We start from the raw sequence: 19906 nt of genomic DNA on the forward strand, positions 1-19906 counted from the left end.
TAACAATATAATTAAATACAAAATTAAATTATCAATATTTTTTGACATTTTTATTAAATTTAAAAGTATTTTATATGAAATCAAGAAATAAAAAATAGACTCTAAGAGTCACATCTTCATTTTCTATTTTTTTTTCACAATCATAGTTGATTATTTAGAATACTTCAAATGAGATATATGAAATATTCAATTTTTTTTAGATAAGTTTATCTTCCTTCTTTATTGCTTATGCATGAGTGAACATGTATGCATAAATTGTCCCTCAATTAATTTTTTTATTTTTATTTTAAACTTTAAATTTTAATAATAATAGAGTAAACTAAATTTTTTATCAAAAAAATTAAAAACAGGCTCACATGTGTATTTTAAAATATAATTATAATTTTATTTTAAATTAAATTTATTGATCTATTTAATGTTGTTAATACTAAATAGACTTTTAAATAAACTAATAAATCATATAAAAAATTAGGTCAATACCTATGAAAAAATTTATAATAAATAATAAAATTAATAGGCTAGACTTAGTTTAATTTTATAAATCAAGTCTATTATGTATATTCGGAATCTTATTTCATTTAATCTATTCTCACCCCTAACTCTTAGGCACAATAACAATTAATATAAAAAATTATTAAAAACACTTTTATACATATTCGTCTTAAATATATAAGATTTATTGAATGCATAATATATTAAAATAAATGTAAAATTCAAAATTTTTTTATCAAACATTCAATATTATTTTTTACACCACATTTAATGTTATTAGGAAGTCAAACTTTACTCATAACATATTAATTCTATATTTAATTATTTGACTACATAATATATTCAATAAATTTGGAATCAGAATAAAAAAATATAATAAATGTAGAATTTAATATTACTAGGAAAAAATTATTTATAATACATTAATTATGATATTCATTAAATATAATATATTTATTGAATTTTGTAAATGTCTTAATACACTTTAAAAAAAAATTAAGTGTTTTGATACATTAAAAACATTTTTTTAATGTAAATATTTAGTAAAATATATTTGAAAATAAGTTGAACATTATCTTCTGTCAAAGAAAACATTGATAGTCTATCAAATTTTTTATCACAAAAGTCGATCAATTTTAATTATAATAAATAAATATTTTTAAATATATAAATTATATTAATATTTTTATTTGCATAATACACAAGATAATTTTTTAAAAACAGACATGATAATTTTTTCAATTATAATAATCAATCAATTTTAATTATAATAAATATATACTTTTTAACATATAATCTGTACTAGTATTTTTGTACTAGTATTTTTGTTTGTACAATATATGATAATTTTTTATAGTTAAAATTTATAATAAATGAATCATATTATAAAAACTTATGATAAATAAATATTTTTGATAATATAAATTATAGTTATATTTATGATAAATATCTTATACTATTATACAAGGTTATATTTTGATTTTTTAGCTATTGATAACTTTTAAAAAATATTAAAATTTAATATATAAATATAAATAAAAATAATAAATTAAAATATATAAGAAATTATTAAAAATTATTGATTCGAGTTGTAATAAACTTGATCTTCTTGAATAAAGTCTTAAATTTAAATCTTATGAATAAAAAAAAAAGTAAAAGTAAAATCTTCATAAAGATTATCGAAAATAAGTGATTATTTCATATAATAACATGATATTAAAAAAATGAGTTTCTTTATACACAAAGATGAGTTAAACAAATAGATTAATAGTATTTCCTAAAAAAAACTGAAAATGCTCTGTTGAAAAATAATATATATAAAAACACTTCATAGAAGTATTCTTATTAATATAGATAGAAATTTTATATTTATAATAAAAATTTTATGTTGTATTATAAAGTTATTTTTAATTATTGATAAAAAGTAAAATTTAATTTAAAAATGAATTAAAAGAGATGAGAGATGAAGAAAGATTTTTAAAATGTTCTAGATGAAAAAATGGATTATATGTTTTTAACCATTGAATCTTTATCTATTCTTACTTTTAAGTTTCTAAACAAATTTTGTACTAGTCTTATTCTTTAAAATTTTATTGATTTTTTACTTTTAGTCATTAAAATTTTCTTTTTACTAACATTTTAGTTTCTGATGTTAATTTTTTTTATAAATAAATTTTAAAAAATTAAAATAAAAATTGACAAAAAATTTAAAAATTTAAAATATAATTAATTTTTTAAAATTTAACTAAAATCACTTTAGTTAAAGATCAACCCTAAAAATTATATTTTTTTATAACTAGAAATTTAGATAGGACGAGTCATCCTAAAAGTTGTCTAGCTCAAAATACAACTCTTCAAATTTACTAATTTATATATGACGAGGATTTTAAAAAGGAAAAAAGACAGAGAAAATTATTTATTTATTTATTTATTTCAGATAGAAACGCCTTTTGCTAAGCATCCTGAAGTGCACAAGATGACAAAGAGTTATCTGCAACAACAGCTTTTATTATTTTATTTTTAAATCAGCATCAACTTTTATACTATTTGTTCAAGAAAAGCATAGCTAAAAAGTTCAAAAGAGATTTGGGCAGGGCACGCTAGCTATGTGAAAATCTGAAGCACGCTTTTTCTCACCCTGCCACGATTTTCCCAATTTTCTTATGAAAATCTTAAGCGTGCTTTTCTCACAGCAATTGAAAGAAAGGAGAAAAAATTAATGCAATAACATCATAAAATAATTATAGAAAAATTACTTTCATTTCCTAGTTGCTTCCTATGTCTATAATATAGATCGAAGTTTATAAATATAAACTGCACAATCTTTGTTTCAACAGGCACTGTCTTTACAGTTGGATTCTATAAATCATAGCAGACTCAAAGGAACAACTAAACAAGGCCCAAGGTAATCAAAATTTGAATGGTTTTTCAAATCTAAATGGGTTTAGATTTAGGATATACGTACATATAAAAAGAATTGGATAACTACACAGATGCTAACGTATCTACAAAGAATTAAACAGCACAGGAATTGAAGGACTCTTCCAACTGATACCACACAATTACCTGAAGAAACAACCTAATTCACCTTTACTTCTCCCCTTCTGGACTAAATTGGATTTACCCTTGGACCACCTATTCTGGTGCTCCCCCCTATGACAGTAACCCATCACTAAATTGGATTTAAAGGCATCTGTTATCTTTGATATCATGGCAGTGAATTAGGAATTAGGTAAATAACAAAAATTGTTTTGGCAAAGAAATCTGACATCCCATCTTAAGGTTCTGTGAATAGTAAGAAGGCAAATCTAGTACTTGCACAGTAAATATATCCTGGTTGTTAATTTTTATAGTTGTTTTTTATTATACCCCTTAACCATTTACTATTAATCCATTACTATTAATCGTTAGTTCATTTCTTTAGAGTAGTGCCACAACTACAATGCACTTGAATAGGATTTTTCTATGTGTGAATAATGTTCCATATCGTGCTTAATGTGTGGCATGTTCATTTCACTCGAGTATTTTTGGGTTGTTGAGGGTCCAAAATTTTGTTCTTGACAGCCTTTATAATCTGGTTAGTATTCATGATATGAAAAATGACTATATTAATGTAAATCTCAATAGTTATGTATTCTAATTCAGTCTTTTTGGGTTGTTGAGGGTCCAAAATTTTGTTCTTGACAGCCTTTATAATCTGGTTAGTATTCATGCAATGATATGAAAAATGACTATATTAATGTAAATCTCAATAGTTATGTATTCTAATTCAGTCTTGTACTTGTAAAACATATTCTGTTTGAATATTCTTGTTTGTATAGCTTGACTTCTGATGCTGTAAACTCATGCATGTTAAAGTTTTCAAGTGTCCTACTATTGTTACTATTCTTTTTTCTAGATATCAGGTCACTCTCATCTGGAAATTGATATGAATTATGATGATTGTTATTATATATAATTATATATTACTGGTCAATGACATCTACGACCTTTCTGTCCCAATGTCAATGACAGACAAGGAATCCGTGCTCCAAAAAGGCTTCAAAAATGATGAGAAAGATTATATACCACATTTCATTATCATCGGTATCTGGTATCAACTTCATATTTAACTTGCCTTTATTATACATCATTTACTCTCTTAACCATTTCCACTTGACAGGAAAACATTAGTTGATGTCCTCTTTGGGGTAAATGTATATTGATCACAGTATATCTATTTTATTTAAATAAATTATAGTTAACGGGCAGTGATTTAAGTTTATAAATATATTGATACATAAACCACCAACTCAAGTCGTCTGTCACAACTTTGTTTTGGGCTAACCATAGTACATATACTTCCTATTAGAACTTCAACTTTATTGCCAATAACTACTTCCTATTAGAACTTCAACTTTATTGCCAATAACTATTATCTGATATTTCATATCATATTACCAGAACCATTTCACTACTACATATACAGGAAGAAACCTTGTAAGTTGCAGAACTATTATGCTGGCCAAGTAACAGTTACAGTGGGAGTGAGTGGTAGGCTAGTAACTTAATCTATGGTAGTTTCTAACCTATCAATATACATTTTTGATTTTGTTACCACCATACAAACGGAAGAGACTGAAAGCAGAAATACAAGACAGGACCACCATACTTAGGCTAACCACAAAAGCACTAGCTATCCCTTCTCCCACTTGGTTGCAGAATTTCCCATACATGTTGCATATCTTCATCCATTGCAGTTCTGTCTGGCCCACCTTTGCAAAAATACCCGATTGCGCTGCAGCCACCGCTGCTGCCACTGTTACATATGCCATTACCTGCATACATAGGAAAGTTATGTCTTTAGTGTTATTATTACACTGTGCAGTACTTGTTTAACTAATCGACAAAACATTACCGAGCAAAATATGTATGTACCAGTCAATCCTAAATTGTCATACATCCTAAACTATGATACAAGCTAGCTTTGTTAACTTTTATAATAAAGTCCTTATAAACCGTACTAATTGGTTGACACTTTACACTGTAAAATTGAATCTACCCTTAAAAATGCATAAATATTAAACTCTAAATTATTTAAGAAAAAACATATTCTGTAGGATCAGAATCCATTTCTTTAGAACTGACCTATTTAGAAAAAAAAAGTGAACATAAAAGTCTTTCTTTCAGTAAAGGTGTATTAAAGTTGTAGGACAAGACCATATCTACCATGCCTATTGTGTTTAATTGCTTTGGTCATTACTCACTCCCAACCACTAACAAAAATGCCAACAACAACCAGCACACATTTGTGATAGTCCCCAATCATGGAATTAAGTATGTCTTACGGTGAATGATGCTGAACTCCTAACATAACATCAATCAGGTACAGTTCCCTAAATGGGCCCATGGTACTAGTTACCTTTGCTTGCAAGACAAATTTGAGATCCTTATCAAGATATTCTGTCTAAATTTGAGACTAAACTTCAAACGGACGCTAGTTGAGCCTCTGACACATGTAGAGAGCGTTAGTTCCGGAAAAAAAAATCAAATGTCACTCTATTGTGATGGCTTTGTCTAATTGGTGTGATACGAGTTCACAATTCCATTCAATCGAACAATTAGGGAGGCTAAAAGGAACTAATTAGATGCAATTAATTAACAATGGTTCACATGAATTCCTTTGAAACTAAGAACAGCCACCTGAGCCAGACTTCAACTTTAGGCAGTTGTCACAGGGAAAGCTATCAAAATATAATAAAAAGCAGTAAAGTGAAAATACTGAGAGAATCCAGTAGGGTAGTGATGTAATCATCTTGATATATTTTTTCATGAGTATCATGACATCAACAACATTTGCATATGAAATCTTGTGCTAATTAACCAAAACAGGCGACCCTAATGAATTTGTATACATATTGATACATGATTATAGGTAACACTGCAAAAGAAAAGCAAATATGCAGTATTGTTTATGTATATAAAATGTACCTGATCACCAGAAAAAATGGCCCAAGCTAGGGTCTTGCTAAAGAGTACTCTTCCTCTGACCATACTAATGATACAGCGCAACCCTTGAATTAAGGAGTAGCCAGCAGCTAACCCATTTGCAGCTACCAAGAACCTGCAAAGTTAACAGACATCAAAATTAGAACACTACAACCTGCAATGTTTTGGCAATCAAAAGAGAAAATATTGTGGAACAAAGAGCTTACACTAAAGCCTTCATGTCTGTAAATTTAGCTTTCTTCTGAATTGAGAAAAACTCTTTGACTTGGGAATCAGTCCCCACAAGAACAGCTGCAAGAACCCCTAAACCAAGTATCACACACCTTAACACCAACTCAGTTATCCTTATCCTCCTATCAAACACTTTCACATTTGTGCTGTGATTAACTGGGACAGTCCCAGGGCTAATACCTACACCCAAATAACTACTCATTTCTCCTACAAAATCAACACTCAGAAACAAGAAAGACAGGAAATATGTCAAAGGATTCCTCAAATATCCACCTACAGGGAAAACTAGCGAGAAATGAGAACTATGGATGAACACTAAACTCTCAACCACTTATATAGACACAAGTTTTTCCCCTTTGTAAATTACTGATGGTGGTGGTGCTTAGCTGCAATGCAGCACAGCGTGCCAAGTGGTCAAAACTTGAGGCTGCTAGGACAGAGAAAGTGTTTAGGTGGACAAAAGAGGCACTTCAATCTATACATACATGGTCATTAAATAGGTCTGCTCTGACCTCTGGTTCTGCATTTAAGGACTTATAAATGCAAAGAAAAATGTGGTTTTGAGGGCTCCTTTATTATGTCTAGGAAGAAGTAACAGTTTCTCGTCCCTAGAAAGGATATGATAATATGAGGATTGAAGAGTGCCTTAATTCTGATCATCCAAGGAGGACAGTGGTTCAATTTATGATGCCCCATTTTCCTTTGCCTAGGCACCATATCAAACACATGGTGAAGGAAAAGAATCAAAAGATAGTGACTAGTTTTTTTTACCATTTCTTCTGGAGTTGGGTTAAGGGTCATCAAAAGTGGACTTCCCTGTGTAGAAAATTAGCTTGATAAAGCAGAATAACATTGGTTTCACTGGTTTGGCCTAGTGTAGAAATTTGGTTGTTGAAAAGTTACTCAAGAAAAAAGCTGGTGGAGGAATCATTAAGGGTCATCAAGACTCAAGAGTATTGATTATTTGGATTTCTGATAGGTAATGTGAAGTAGGTGTATTTTTGACTATGCCAAAAAGTAACGTGTATGTCATTAGTCTCATAAATAATGGATTGAGAGTTTACACGTGACATGAATGGATAGCAAATCATGATAATGCCGTCTCACTACATATCAACAACTTCGTTCCACTAAACACAGGATCACACTTGTTGCTTGGGTGAATGTTTGAGAAATTGATTTTACAAAATGTGAAAATTATCCTAAAATCATGATAATTAAAATTTGAATATTCTAACAAGAAGCATGCACTTAAAAATTGCAAGCTTGGCTTTGAATGTTGAAAGGGAGTTATCTTTTTTTATCTCAAAGTGGTTCCAAGAAAAGGTAGATGGCATTATCCTATGCTTTCTTGCACATATCTTGTGCCCCGTATTTGCTATTTCCCAGGGTGCTTGTCCATTTGAAGTAAAATAAAAATAGAAGATAAAGATATCATAGAAAACTATTACTGACAACTTGGCGAATGGGGCATTGCGGTGCTGTCTGCAGCACTGAGCATATGTATTATGTTCACGGACTTTTCTCTCTAGCTCTCACGTATCGATACAGTGTTAGTTTTTTATGCAAAAATTTGTATTAAAAAAAAAGAGAGTAAAGGTTTAGTATATTGGTAAGTTTTTTTCTATTGGCTATTTAAAATAAATAAAGTATTATTTTTATAATTTTTTATTTATATATTATTATTAATACAAGATACTTATTATAACGAATTTTTGTTAAAAAATTTGGTTGTCTATTTGTACAAGAACTTTTCCTTCTAAGCATGTTTTTATATGTCTACAAAATTCAAATATAAAATTTAATTTTAAAATTCAAATTTAATGTCATTTGGACGAATAACATGTTAATTACTTAAATTCAAATTCAACTTGCACTTCTATACCCTATTTGTTCGATGTTTCAATTTTTTTTACACATGTAACAAAGGAATATTGTAATTTTTGACATGTTTAAAGAATATGAAAAAGCAATAAGGAAATTTTTGGTAGGAGGTCAAGTTTCCTGGAACGGTGTAGAGGAATGGTAAAATAAGGGTGTAGAGTATCTTAGGCCAGTTATCCTGTCTTTTAAAATATTTCTAATGTAACGAGAAGATTAGTCACTGTTAAGTACATGGCTCTAGTTTGATGCAGACGGTGAAAGTGGAATTAAAACACAGAAGTGGAGGTGTATTGAGACGCGTGTACGTTGAAATATTAATGTCTGTGTATGCCTCTTCACATAGGATACAATTAATGCACTCGGAACATGATGTAATAACAACCTTTGAACGGTGGAGCACAGAGTAAAATTTTTTGTAAAGTGTCCCATGGATTTTGTTATCATTACCCAAAGCTTTTTTAAATTTTGTAACTGAATAGATTCTTTTTAGTTTTATTACATAATTCTTTATCAATGAGAGATTCAAACGCTATATTAGATATAACCTCACTTAGTAATGAGGTTTATATAAGTTCTAATATCTCATTTGATACGGTAGAAATATCGAAGAAACAGGGTGTAAAAGTATAAAATTGGTAAGAAATGAAAATTTAAAGTTATTTGGAATCAACGAAATTTGTCAGCAAAGAAATAAAAAAGTTTTAATTCTAATTTTACTTTAATTTTAGTTAGGACATCTTTAGACTTTGCAAAAACATTTTTGACTTTATCTCGGCTGTGACATTTTTAATTTAGTGTCGACTATAATATTTTTATTATATCTTAACCAAGTATTTTTTAACTTGATTTTCATAGAGAAATTTTAATTTGGTCTTAGTAAGAGTATCTTTGACTAAATATTTACATATATTCTTGGATTAATTAATTAGTTAGAGTATATTTAACTGAGTTTTGGTCAAAATATCTTTAAACTAGTCTCAACTAGACTTTAGCTCGATTTTAATTAGACTATTTTTTCAACTTAATCATGATTATGTTATTTTTAACTTAATTTCAATCTCATCTTAAACTTGATATTGATCAAATTATTTTAAATTAAATCTCACATAAACTATCTTTAATTTAATTACAATAGTCTCAGTTTAATTTTAACTAGGGTATTTTTAACTCAGTCTCAATCATAATATTTTAAATTTATACTTGCCTATAATATCTTGAGCTCGAAGGTTAAGGTATGTATGTTAGGCTATTAAAATTTAAGGCCTATGGCTAACCTTATTCCACAAGGCCTTTTGAGACTTTATGGCCTAATGAGCTTTTTTTGTCCTAGCGTATGTAGGATAGAGCCAAATAGATCATATTAAACTATTATAACAACTCTTCTCTTCGCATAAAATAGTATTGGATAAAAATTCAAATATCACATCGACTAAAGTTAAAATTAAGAAAAAGTATATAAGTAAAGATAATTTTTTTAAGATAATATCATAGTTATCATATTTCTTTTAAACGAATCAAACTCGCTTAACTTAAATCATTTAAAATAAATTACATATTATTTAATTTTTTATCTACGCACCAAATTTGATAGTGTTGATTGTAAGTGAATATATTATTAAATATTTAAGTCTCACATCAATAGAAATAAAATTAATGAATTGTATATAATTGAGGATAATCTTAATCTTAAAAGTTTTATAAATTTGAATTAGACATTCATATTTTAAGACAGAATCGGTGCAACTCTTCCATACACTAAGAGCATAACATAATAACCAATAATAAAATAAGAATTGTCCAACTCAGTGTGAATTATAATGTAAAAAATGTTCGATAAAACTTTGAGTCACAAATTTATTTGTTTAACCTAACAAGTTTCACTTATTAAAATGGGTCAAATTTACCTTTTTATATTTAGATAAATTTAATAATAATAATAATAATAATAATAATAATAATATATAAACTAAATTGATTCAATTCTTTGAGTCATAAATTTTAATAGTCTAATCTAATCTAACCCGTGGATTAAAGCAAATTTGACCAGTTCTAGATTTAGGAGATTGTTTCCTCCAACCATCATTATTAGTCGGAAATGAGTGTTCAAAAATACATTTATTGGGTGCAAGCCTGTAAACTAAGGCCAAAGGGCTTCGTCTGTATCCGAAGAGAGGAGAATCGGGACATGGCTCATGATAAACACACCTCCACTCTCCTATAAGCACACCCCCTTTTAAAAAAAAATATATATAAAATGTCTAAATTACCCTTTAAAAAAAAATTCCTAAATTTACACCCCTCCTTCCTCGCACCCCCTTCCTCGCACTCCCTTCCCAGCAAGCAGAACCGTACTGCAAGCAGAACGGCCCGTACTGCTTGCAATACGGCCCGTTCTATTTTCAGTGTTGGCCGTTCTGAAGCAAAACGGGTCGTACTGTTTTCAGTACGCCCCGTTCTGCAAGCAGTACGTCACGTTCTTCAATCAGTACGGCCCGTTCTGCAAGCAGTACAGGCCGTTCTGCTTGCAGAAAGGGCCGTTCTGCTTGCAGCAAGGGCCGTTCTGGGGCCGTTCTGTTGCAGTACAGGCCACTGCGTCACTTTTAAAATGGCTACCTTATGACTGATTTTAAAACCCCGATTTTAAAAGTTATTTTTGTACTAATCTTTCTTTTCATAGAACAAGTAAGAGTTTTTCTCATACAAAATCACTTGCCGACATTGCGCATCCCTCTTCTTTCTCTTTCTGGCACTCCTCTTCTTCTTCTTACTGTTACGAAAAGTTCTTTCCGGAATTATATAAAAATGTTTCGGAAAATACTTTCCATAATATTAAATTCTTATCCCGGAAAGTATTTTCCGGAAATATTTTGTTATATAATTCCGGAAAATATTTTCCATAATATTAAAGTAACTATTACGGAAAGTTCTTTCCGGAATTATATGAACAATAATTTCTATTCCGAAAAGTACTTTCCGGAATGTTAATGACTGTAAAAGTACTTTTCGAAATGCTATGATTGTAAAAGAACCTTTCTTATGCTGATTATGGTGGGACTAGTCCTTTTTTTCTATTCAGAATGACTGTAAAAGTATATTGCTTAATAACATTGAGCGGAAAGAGGCTTTGGGAAGAAGAGGGGTGTGAAATGTGGGGTGCGGGGAAGGAGGGTGGGGGAAGGGAAGTGTAAATTTAAGAATTTCATTTTTTTTAAAGGGTAATTTAGACATTTTACATATTTTTTTTTAAAAAGGGGGTGTGTTTATATGAGAGTGGAGGTGTGTTTATCACCAGCCTCGGGACATGGACCACGTGGCAGGACACGGTAAACCCCTCTGGGCCCAATCCAAAATGAAATGGAGCCCAATTTGCAGAGTGAAACCCTGAATTTGGTTTCGAATCCCACGGATGTCACATTCTACAATCAAATATCGCTTTCTAGCATTAAGTATAGAGAAGACTTGAAGCAATGTACTACTATATGGATTAATTTAGCTCTACACAAATGTTAAATTTTACTATTTTTGTGTACCAAAAAGCAACAACACCAACATCTTATTCACTCTTCCATCCTCTAATCAAATCATCATAATGTCATAATTAACAATAAGTAATAACCCTGCATTTTTCTAATACCATCAAAAAAAATACAAACTACTCTATGTAAATAGCATAACCATCAAAATGTACATAACAAGTATTTTAATACGTGTAATACACGAGTTAAATTTTTAAATAACCAAAATTCCTTATAATAAACAAATATTTTAAATGTAAATACAAATTTATGACAAATAACTATTTTTAAACATATAAAATGTATTTCAGATTTATGATAAATACTTTATATAACCATCCAAAGTTATTTCAAATATTAATTTAATAAATTTTAAATAATATAAATATTTAATTTTAAAATAAAGATGAGAGAAGTAGATTGAAAGTGATAAAAAAAAATTAATACATGAGATTAAGATAAGACATGTAATACAATAAAAGTGATAATAGCTTTTAAAGATATTTTTATTGAAAAAGATTTTTGTTGAAAAATAATTCCTAAAAATAATCTCATATAAGACAAGAATTTAGATTTATAATAAAAAAAAAGTATATTTGAATAAGGCAAAAGATAAACCAAATCAATTTCTTCTTGAGATAAAATTAAATCACGCGTTTAATTTTATTTTTTTTTGTAGAAGTTAAATGATTTTTTTTAAAGAAAATTAAATATTTAAATTAACTTTAACTTGCGAAGTGACAAACTTTTTTTTTTTAATAAATACCAGTGAAAAAAATTTATTGATATCAAACCTAACTCAAAGTCATTTTCCTTGTTCCAAAAAACAAAAAAACAAAACAGGTTTACATCAACATGTGGAACATTAAGAATTTAAGAGAGACACACGGTACTCGCTGCATATCTTTACATGGCTTCGAACTTTATTCAAGGCACGACCTGTCATTGAACAAAAGATATATCATTTATACCATAAATTTGAATACAATCGATCGATAACGTGAATTAAATGTGAGATCCCAATGGAAGGAATTAAATGTGGAGGGGAGAGCTGCATTTGTACTAAAGGAGAAACTCAAGCTCTTAAAATGTAGATTGCGTCAGTGGAATCAAGAGACATTTGATTGTTTAGACAAGAAAATAAATGAGGCTCGGATTATTGTTAACATGCTGGATCTTAAGAGTGAAGATTCTAATCTACAAGAAGTTGAAGTTGTGCAAAGAAAGGAGTGGAGAGCTCAGTTGTGTGCATCATTGACTCTTAAGGATAATCTATTGTTTCAAAAGTCGCGTCTTAATTGGTTGCAAGCAGGAGATGCTAACTCAAATTTTTTCCATGCCTGTATCAATCGTAGAAGGTTAAAAAATGAGATTCGAAGCTTGAAGGTGGCCAATGAAAGGTATAATGAGCCTTCGACAATAAAAGAGGCAGTCAAAGGATTTTTTGAAGGGCACTTCCGTGAGTGTTTGCATGCTAGACCTCGACTTCAAGATACCGACTTTAAAACATTGTCAGAAGAAGATGCTACAACCTTAATCTTGTCATTTTTTGATGAAGAAGTTAAGATTGCAGTGTGGGATTGTGAAGGACCCAAAAATCCAGGACCTGATGGATTTAATTTCACTTTTATCAAGGATTTTTGGGATGATATTAAAGCTGACTTTTTGGCTTTTTTACATGAGTTTCATGCTAATGGGAAATTAGTTAAAGGCTCCAATAGCTCTTTTGTGGTTCTTGTGCCTAAAACTGATAATCCTCAAAAAGTGGAGGAATACCGACCTATTTCCTTAATTGGATGTATGTATAAGGTGTTAGCGAAAGTACTGGCAAATAGAATGAAGAAAGTCATTGGGAAAGTTATTTCTGAGAGTCAATCAGCATTTTTGAAAGGACGGCTAATTCTTGATAGTGTCTTGATTGCCAATGAAATTCTAGAAGAGGCAAAAAGAAAGAAAAAACAATGTTTGATGTTGAAGGTTGATTTTGAGAAGGCTTATGATTTTGTCAATTAGGAGTATATTTTGTTTGTTATGGAAAAAATGAGGTTTCCAATTTTGTGGAGGAGGTGGATAGCAGAGTGTTTAGCCACTGCTAGAGTATCTGTTCTTGTGAATGGAAGTCCATCTAGTGAATTTGGAGTTGGTAGAGGGTTGAGACAAGGAGACCCACTGGCTCCTTTTCTTTATTTGATTGCTACAGAAGGATTGTCTTCTTTGATGTCTAAAGCAGTGCAAGAATGTGTGTTTACAGGCTATATGGTTGGTGGGGATGCAGTGCCAGAACACATCTACAGTATGCTGATGATACCATCCTAGTGGGCGATGTTTCTCTGAGTAATGGTTGGGCTATTAAAGCTATTCTACAACTGTTTGAGTTAGTAGTCGGTCTCAAGGTTAATTTCTTCAAAAGTCAGCTCTTGGGTGTTAACGTTGACCAGGTTTGGTTGCAGTCTTTGGATCAGTTTCTAAATTGCAAAGTTGGGTCTTTCCCGTGCTCTTATCTAGGATTACCACTTGGTGCTAATCTCGCTCGCTTGACGACCTGGCAGCCCGTGGTGCGGAAGGTGGAAAAAAAGTTATCTAAATGGAAGAGCAAATTATTGTCCTTCGGTGGTAGGCTTGTGCTCTTGAAATCCGTCCTCCACTCCATCTCGATCTACTTTCTTTCCTTCTTCAAGGCTCCCAAAGGAATCATTTCACATCTTGAATCTCTGTTCTCAAATTTTCTTTGGGGAGGGGATGATGAACATAGGTAATTAGTTTGGGTCTCTTGGGCTGATGTGTGTCGAGAAAAACAGTATGGGGGACTAGGTTTGAGAGATTTGAGAGCTTTCAATTTTGCTCTATTAGGGAAGTGGAGGTGGCGTCTATTAGTTGAGAGAGATAGGTTGTGGAATAAAGTGTTAACATCTTTATATGGAGTGCCATCCTTGACTTTGGAAGGTAGAAGGGGTTGTGGGTCCAAGTGGTGGTTAGATCTGTGGAGTATTGATGTGTGTGATGATATCTCTTGGGATTGGTTTTCTATGATGTGTGTAAGATTTTTGGGTAATGGGCGAAACACTTCTTTTTGGAAGGATTCTTGGTGTACTACAACTCCTTTTTGTGTTCGATATGGTAGGCTCTTTTCTATTACTATCAACTCGGAGGCAACTGTGGCGGACATGTTCTTTGGTAGAGGGGGTGGTGTTGAGTGGAATTGGAGGTGGAGAAGGCCTTTATTTCAGTGGGAATTGGAACAGTTGGATCTATTAGTTTCTGATCTTCGTGGTTTTCAGGTTCAAGAGTATACTCATGATTCTTGGAGATGGAAAGCTGATTCAGATGGCAAGTATTCTATCAAGTCATCTTATCATGTTATTGTCAATGATTCTCTTTTTGCTGAAATACCATTACACAGGTTTATTTGGTGTCGCTTGGTGCCCTATAAGGTCTCTTGTTTTGTCTGGAGGGTATTGTTAGATAGATTCCCCTCAAAATTTAATCTTGTTAAGTGACATGTTCTTATTAATTCGGATAGTTCCTGTGTATGGTGTCAATATAGGATGGAGACTTCTTCACACCTATTCTTTGAGTGCTATTTTGCATATCATGTTTGGATGCTTTCCTTGGAATGGTGTGGCTTCACTTTTGTGCTGTCCAATAGCTTCATTGCTCATTTTGATCAATTTCTTGGGCTGCCTCTCTGTCCTTCCAAAATGAGGTATAGATGGGTTGTGATCTGGTTGACTATAATTTGAAGTATTTGGCTAGCAAGAAATGCTCTTATTTTTTCTGACAAGTTGCTGTCTACTTTAGATGTGCTTGAATTGGTAAAACTGCGCACTTGGAAATGGTTAAAAGCAAGAGATAATTCTTTTTTCATACTCATTTTCTTCTTGGGCCGAGTCCCCTTTCGTATGCCTTAATTTTTATTAAGTGATTTTGTTGGTGATTATTGCTATCTGGGTGTGTGATTCTAACTTAGTTCCGACAATGCTTTTGACAATGCTGATTGGCTTCACTTTGTAGTTGATAGTCTTTTTTTGGATTGCTAGTTTGGTTGTTCCACCTATTAGTGCAAGGTCTTTTATTGTTTGATGTTTGCAAGGTATGTAGTTATTGTGTTGCTTTCATTAAACACCTCCTGTTGTTAGAGGTGCACTACTTACTTTGGTTATGTTGTGTATATGGGTTGGAGTACCCCTTGTATTCCTCTTATTTAATTCAATTTTGCTTAGCAAAAAAAATATGTGAATTTATCTTTTATTATCAACTCAGTTGATAGTGGGATATTGATCAAAGAACTCAACTATTCCCAATTGCACAAATGGCTAAAAGAAACTATTTGATGGAACTAGGGCCGTTCATGGTTCGATTTTTTTAAAAATCTGAACCGAACTGAATCGAACCGTTTTATAAAAGTGGATTGATTAACCGATCTATTTTTTTATAAAGTGGATTGGTTTGGTTTTTATAAAATATGGATCGGTTTTTTTAAATTAGATCGGTTCGGTACGGTATGGTTATCCATTTTTTACTCATATATGAATCAATTTTTTTAAAAAACCAAACCGAATCGATCTATTTTGTAAAAATGGTTTTATAAAATGGATCGGTTCAATTTTTTTTTCAAAATAGATCGGATTTTTCAATGCAGATTGGATCGGTTATGGATCGATTTGTATCAATTTGGATTTTTGTGCACTCCTAAATGGAACTAACAGAATTCACATGAAAGAACCAACAATATTGAAATGAAAACAAATAGTAAATATCTATTAGCTATTAGGGTAAGTTTGGAACTTTGGGTAGATTTCTTCAAAACAAAAAAAAAACACTTCTAAGAGAGGAAAATATATAATTTTTTTTCATAAAATAAAGTTATTTTATATATAAACTAATTTATAAATGTTTTCTCTTATTAATTTTTCTTAAATCTTATTTTCAACTTGTGAATAAATTTATTTTAACTTTTAGAGAATTTTATTTAATTTTTTCTTATTTCTTTTTAAAAGTACTTATGAAGAAGTTTACTTAAACATACCTTTAATAATAATTATTAGTCCATTATATTTTATTCAGTTTATTGGGACAGAAGCGGGATTGAGCTAAAACAAGAACACACTATAACTGCAAATTTGTATCAAAAGCAATGAATTTATGCTCCTATTTGTATAAGATGTCTTTTATCTCAGCATGAAAGAAAATGAAAAAAAAAAAAACTTTTAATCTTGCATTTGTCAAAGATACGAGGGATGGTACCTTGCATTGGTTCACACTTCACTTTTAATCTTACTTCAATTATTCCTAACTTTCCACGGCCCAATCCAGAGTCCACTGTAACTCCACATATGGGGCCTGCTCTTTAGCTATTCGACACTCCAAACACAGTTTCAAAACTACCCAATCGATAAGATAAATTTATATTTTTGGGGGAAATTCGATTTGCATATCTCCATAACTTTTTTTCATTAGATTGATCTTATATGAATATAAATAAAATGATTCTTTCAATTGTGATTTCATGTTTATGTCAGTGATTGAACTCTCATTCCAGATTAAGAAGAATTTATGTTGAATCACTCAAACTAATAATTTTTTGTTCTTTTTTAAATAAGTTTCCAAAATTAGATTTCATATTTTGAAAATATATTTCAAAAATTAGTTTTTGAAAGACAAAATAACGGAGGTATGAAAAGAAAAGAAGAGTGGTAATAGAACGGGCCAGTTGTTTTTGTCCTCAAAACTCGGTGGCCCAGATCAAGGTCCTACGAACAGGTAAAAACAAACTGCAGCCCACGGACTGACATGAATTAATCTCCGGCTTGCCTAAGTTATTATTTTTTGTTCAAAAGTAAACTTATGGTGACTTTATGATCTACGGTCCACTTAAAATGAAAAGGTTGAAATAGTATGTACATGATTTTAGATTCAAATTCTAATGTAATTTAGATATATATATAAAATTATCACTGGTTTATTCGTAATAGATTTCTGGCAAAGGCATGATTCTCTTATGACATCTTATCTTATAATTTGGCCCAAGGAAAGCTTAATTTGTCCCCGTTGATATACCACACTATACTATACTATAAGTATAACCCAACCTTTTGAAAAGCACACACCTCAGTAATCTTTGTATGGTTTCCAAGAAAGTGCTTCCTCGTGTACAACCTACTCTCCATTACGTTCTGTTAAAGAATATTGTGATGAGATCCTCATGCTTTTTACCCTTTTCAAGTGCAAACACTCTCAACCATTCCTCCTTGTCTTCTTATTTATTCACACACATGCACGTCCCTACCTTCATATCCATCACTTCTCTTCTCTCCCTATGGCCCTACCCTCTTTGTTCATCCTTCTTTTCCTACTTGGTTTTGCAGAATCACAGTCTTTCACACACCCCTTTAACCGCACTGACCTACAAGCAGCAATAGGTGACATGAGAGCAAAGTCTTACTACGGATTCGCAATGCTCTTGCAGATGCTGAATGGAACATCACAACCAACTCGTGATTTAACTTTCTTGATGCCAGATGATAAGGAACTATCTGCATCATCCATTTCCATTTATGAAGTGGAAGAGTTTTTACTAAAACATGCCATTCCAATGCCTCTTTACTTCAATGACTTGTCTCATTTCCCAACTGGGACCCTTGTTCCCTCGGGAAATAGTTCCAAAATGATTAGAATACATAACCGTGGAAGGGGGGATTTCTTTGTTAATAATGCGCAAATTGTTTCGGCTAATGTTTGCTTGAACTCTATGATCAAGTGCCATGGAGTTGATGCAATAATTGAATATGATAATTGAAGATGCATTACACAGTGTAGAGGTGTGTTAACATCCTTCAGGTGCAAGCAACCCTGATGAATATCAGAAAGGATTTCATTTGTCCTGATACTTGTTCCAAACTCTATCCGACAGAAATAAAACCATTGCTACATTTCAAGGTGTTTGTTTTCACTTGTTTATGTTGACATTTTTAATTTGATGCTGTGTTTTGAAGGTTGATGTGATGATAGCACAATTTACATTGCCTTATCATAGGATTTTTAAGGCTATGTATGGATTAAAGTTGAGAGTATTTTTTCATATTCCAATGCACAAAATGAAGAAGGAGAAATTTGTTATTTTAGGAGTAAAAGTACTTCTGAACTCTAGTTAAAAAGTTAAACATACATTTTACTTTGTTAAATTAGCACAAATTATTTTTAAATTAAAATAAGAGGAATGTTAATAACATATTTTTTTTGAGTAATCATATTATTAGTGTAAAGTATTCACTAATTTTTTTATAACTAATCTCTGTGGAGAGATCCGACTAATCCCTCTTAATGTGATCTTTTTTCCTCACAACGTTTTTTTTCATTTATAAAACTTGAACTGAAATCTTGTTTAAAGAGATCAACATACTCTCTAGCACACATTATATATCGATTGAAATTTGTTGAAAATTACAAATGAGAGAGGACCACTACACAGGACATAAGACTTGCATTTTTTTTTTAATTTCTAATAAAATTCAACTAATAAGATAAAATGCCTTCAAAGGATTACGTTGTTACTCAGTAGCATTTCTCTGCCATCTCATTTAGGAGCAGTAAAAAAGATCCATATATGATTTTTGCCGTAAAACCCCCGGCCATAAAGCCCCACTAGTGTGCATTGAATGGATGCACCTCATCCTTTATATATCTACAGTTCTACACGTACGATTGATTACTTAAGTAGATTAAAATGATAATATATACCAAGTGAGGTGCATGGACTTTGTGAGGTTATCTCATATCCAAACATACAGAAAAAAACAATTTGGATTCATTGAACTTCGAAGTCATCTTCATTGTTGTATTTTTTGTTAATCTTGTTGCATGAAAACCGTTTACTTGTTCAGGGGGATTTGTTTTTTCATTTTTTATTACTTTGTTTTATCAATTTGCTTAACCATAGTAGTGTCGTCTCTTTCATTCATTGTTTTCTGAGACAACTCATTACCTATAAAAAGAAAGTTACATGGGCCATGTCAAAATCGCAGTATGACGCATTACCGTTAGACTATAAATATTATAGATCCTATTTATTGCATGATGCTTTTTAAAGGAAAAAATAAAGTCGAATACTAATTAAGCAGATTGGTGACAAGCTTTAAAAGATTGATGCTATTGCTAGCTAAAAATACACTATAAATAGATTATAGACCAAAACCAGAAAGGCAGAAGCCTAAAAGGCTAAAACCAACCAATTAAGAAAACCAAACAGATGGTTCGTTGATATTCTGTGTCGACTCACCAAAATATCCCAAAAAGCTCTC

The 19906-nt window shown here is 31.0% G+C and overlaps 2 protein-coding genes across 2 annotated transcripts; one reads left to right on the forward strand and one right to left on the reverse strand.

Moving 5' to 3' along the window:
* Positions 1-4336: 4336 nt before the first annotated feature.
* On the reverse strand, positions 4337-7176 carry LOC109803663 (CASP-like protein 2B1). The gene is made up of 3 exons (XM_020365338.3): positions 6186-7176; positions 5962-6094; positions 4337-4808 (listed from the first exon to the last, which is right to left on the reverse strand). The coding sequence occupies exons 1-3, from the start codon at positions 6410-6412 to the stop codon at positions 4563-4565; spliced, it is 606 nt and encodes a 201-aa protein (XP_020220927.1). The 5' UTR covers positions 6413-7176; the 3' UTR covers positions 4337-4562.
* Positions 7177-17925: 10749 nt separating this feature from the next.
* Positions 17926-18405, forward strand: LOC145955880 (FAS1 domain-containing protein SELMODRAFT_448915-like). The gene has a single exon (XM_083071235.1). The coding sequence runs from the start codon at positions 17926-17928 to the stop codon at positions 18403-18405; it is 480 nt and encodes a 159-aa protein (XP_082927361.1).
* The last annotated feature ends 1501 nt before the right edge of the window (positions 18406-19906 follow it).

This window comes from Cajanus cajan, chromosome 1 (genome assembly GCF_000230855.2).
Source record: "Cajanus cajan strain Asha chromosome 1, NIPB_CcT2T_4, whole genome shotgun sequence".
NCBI classification, from domain to species: domain Eukaryota; kingdom Viridiplantae; phylum Streptophyta; class Magnoliopsida; order Fabales; family Fabaceae; genus Cajanus; species Cajanus cajan.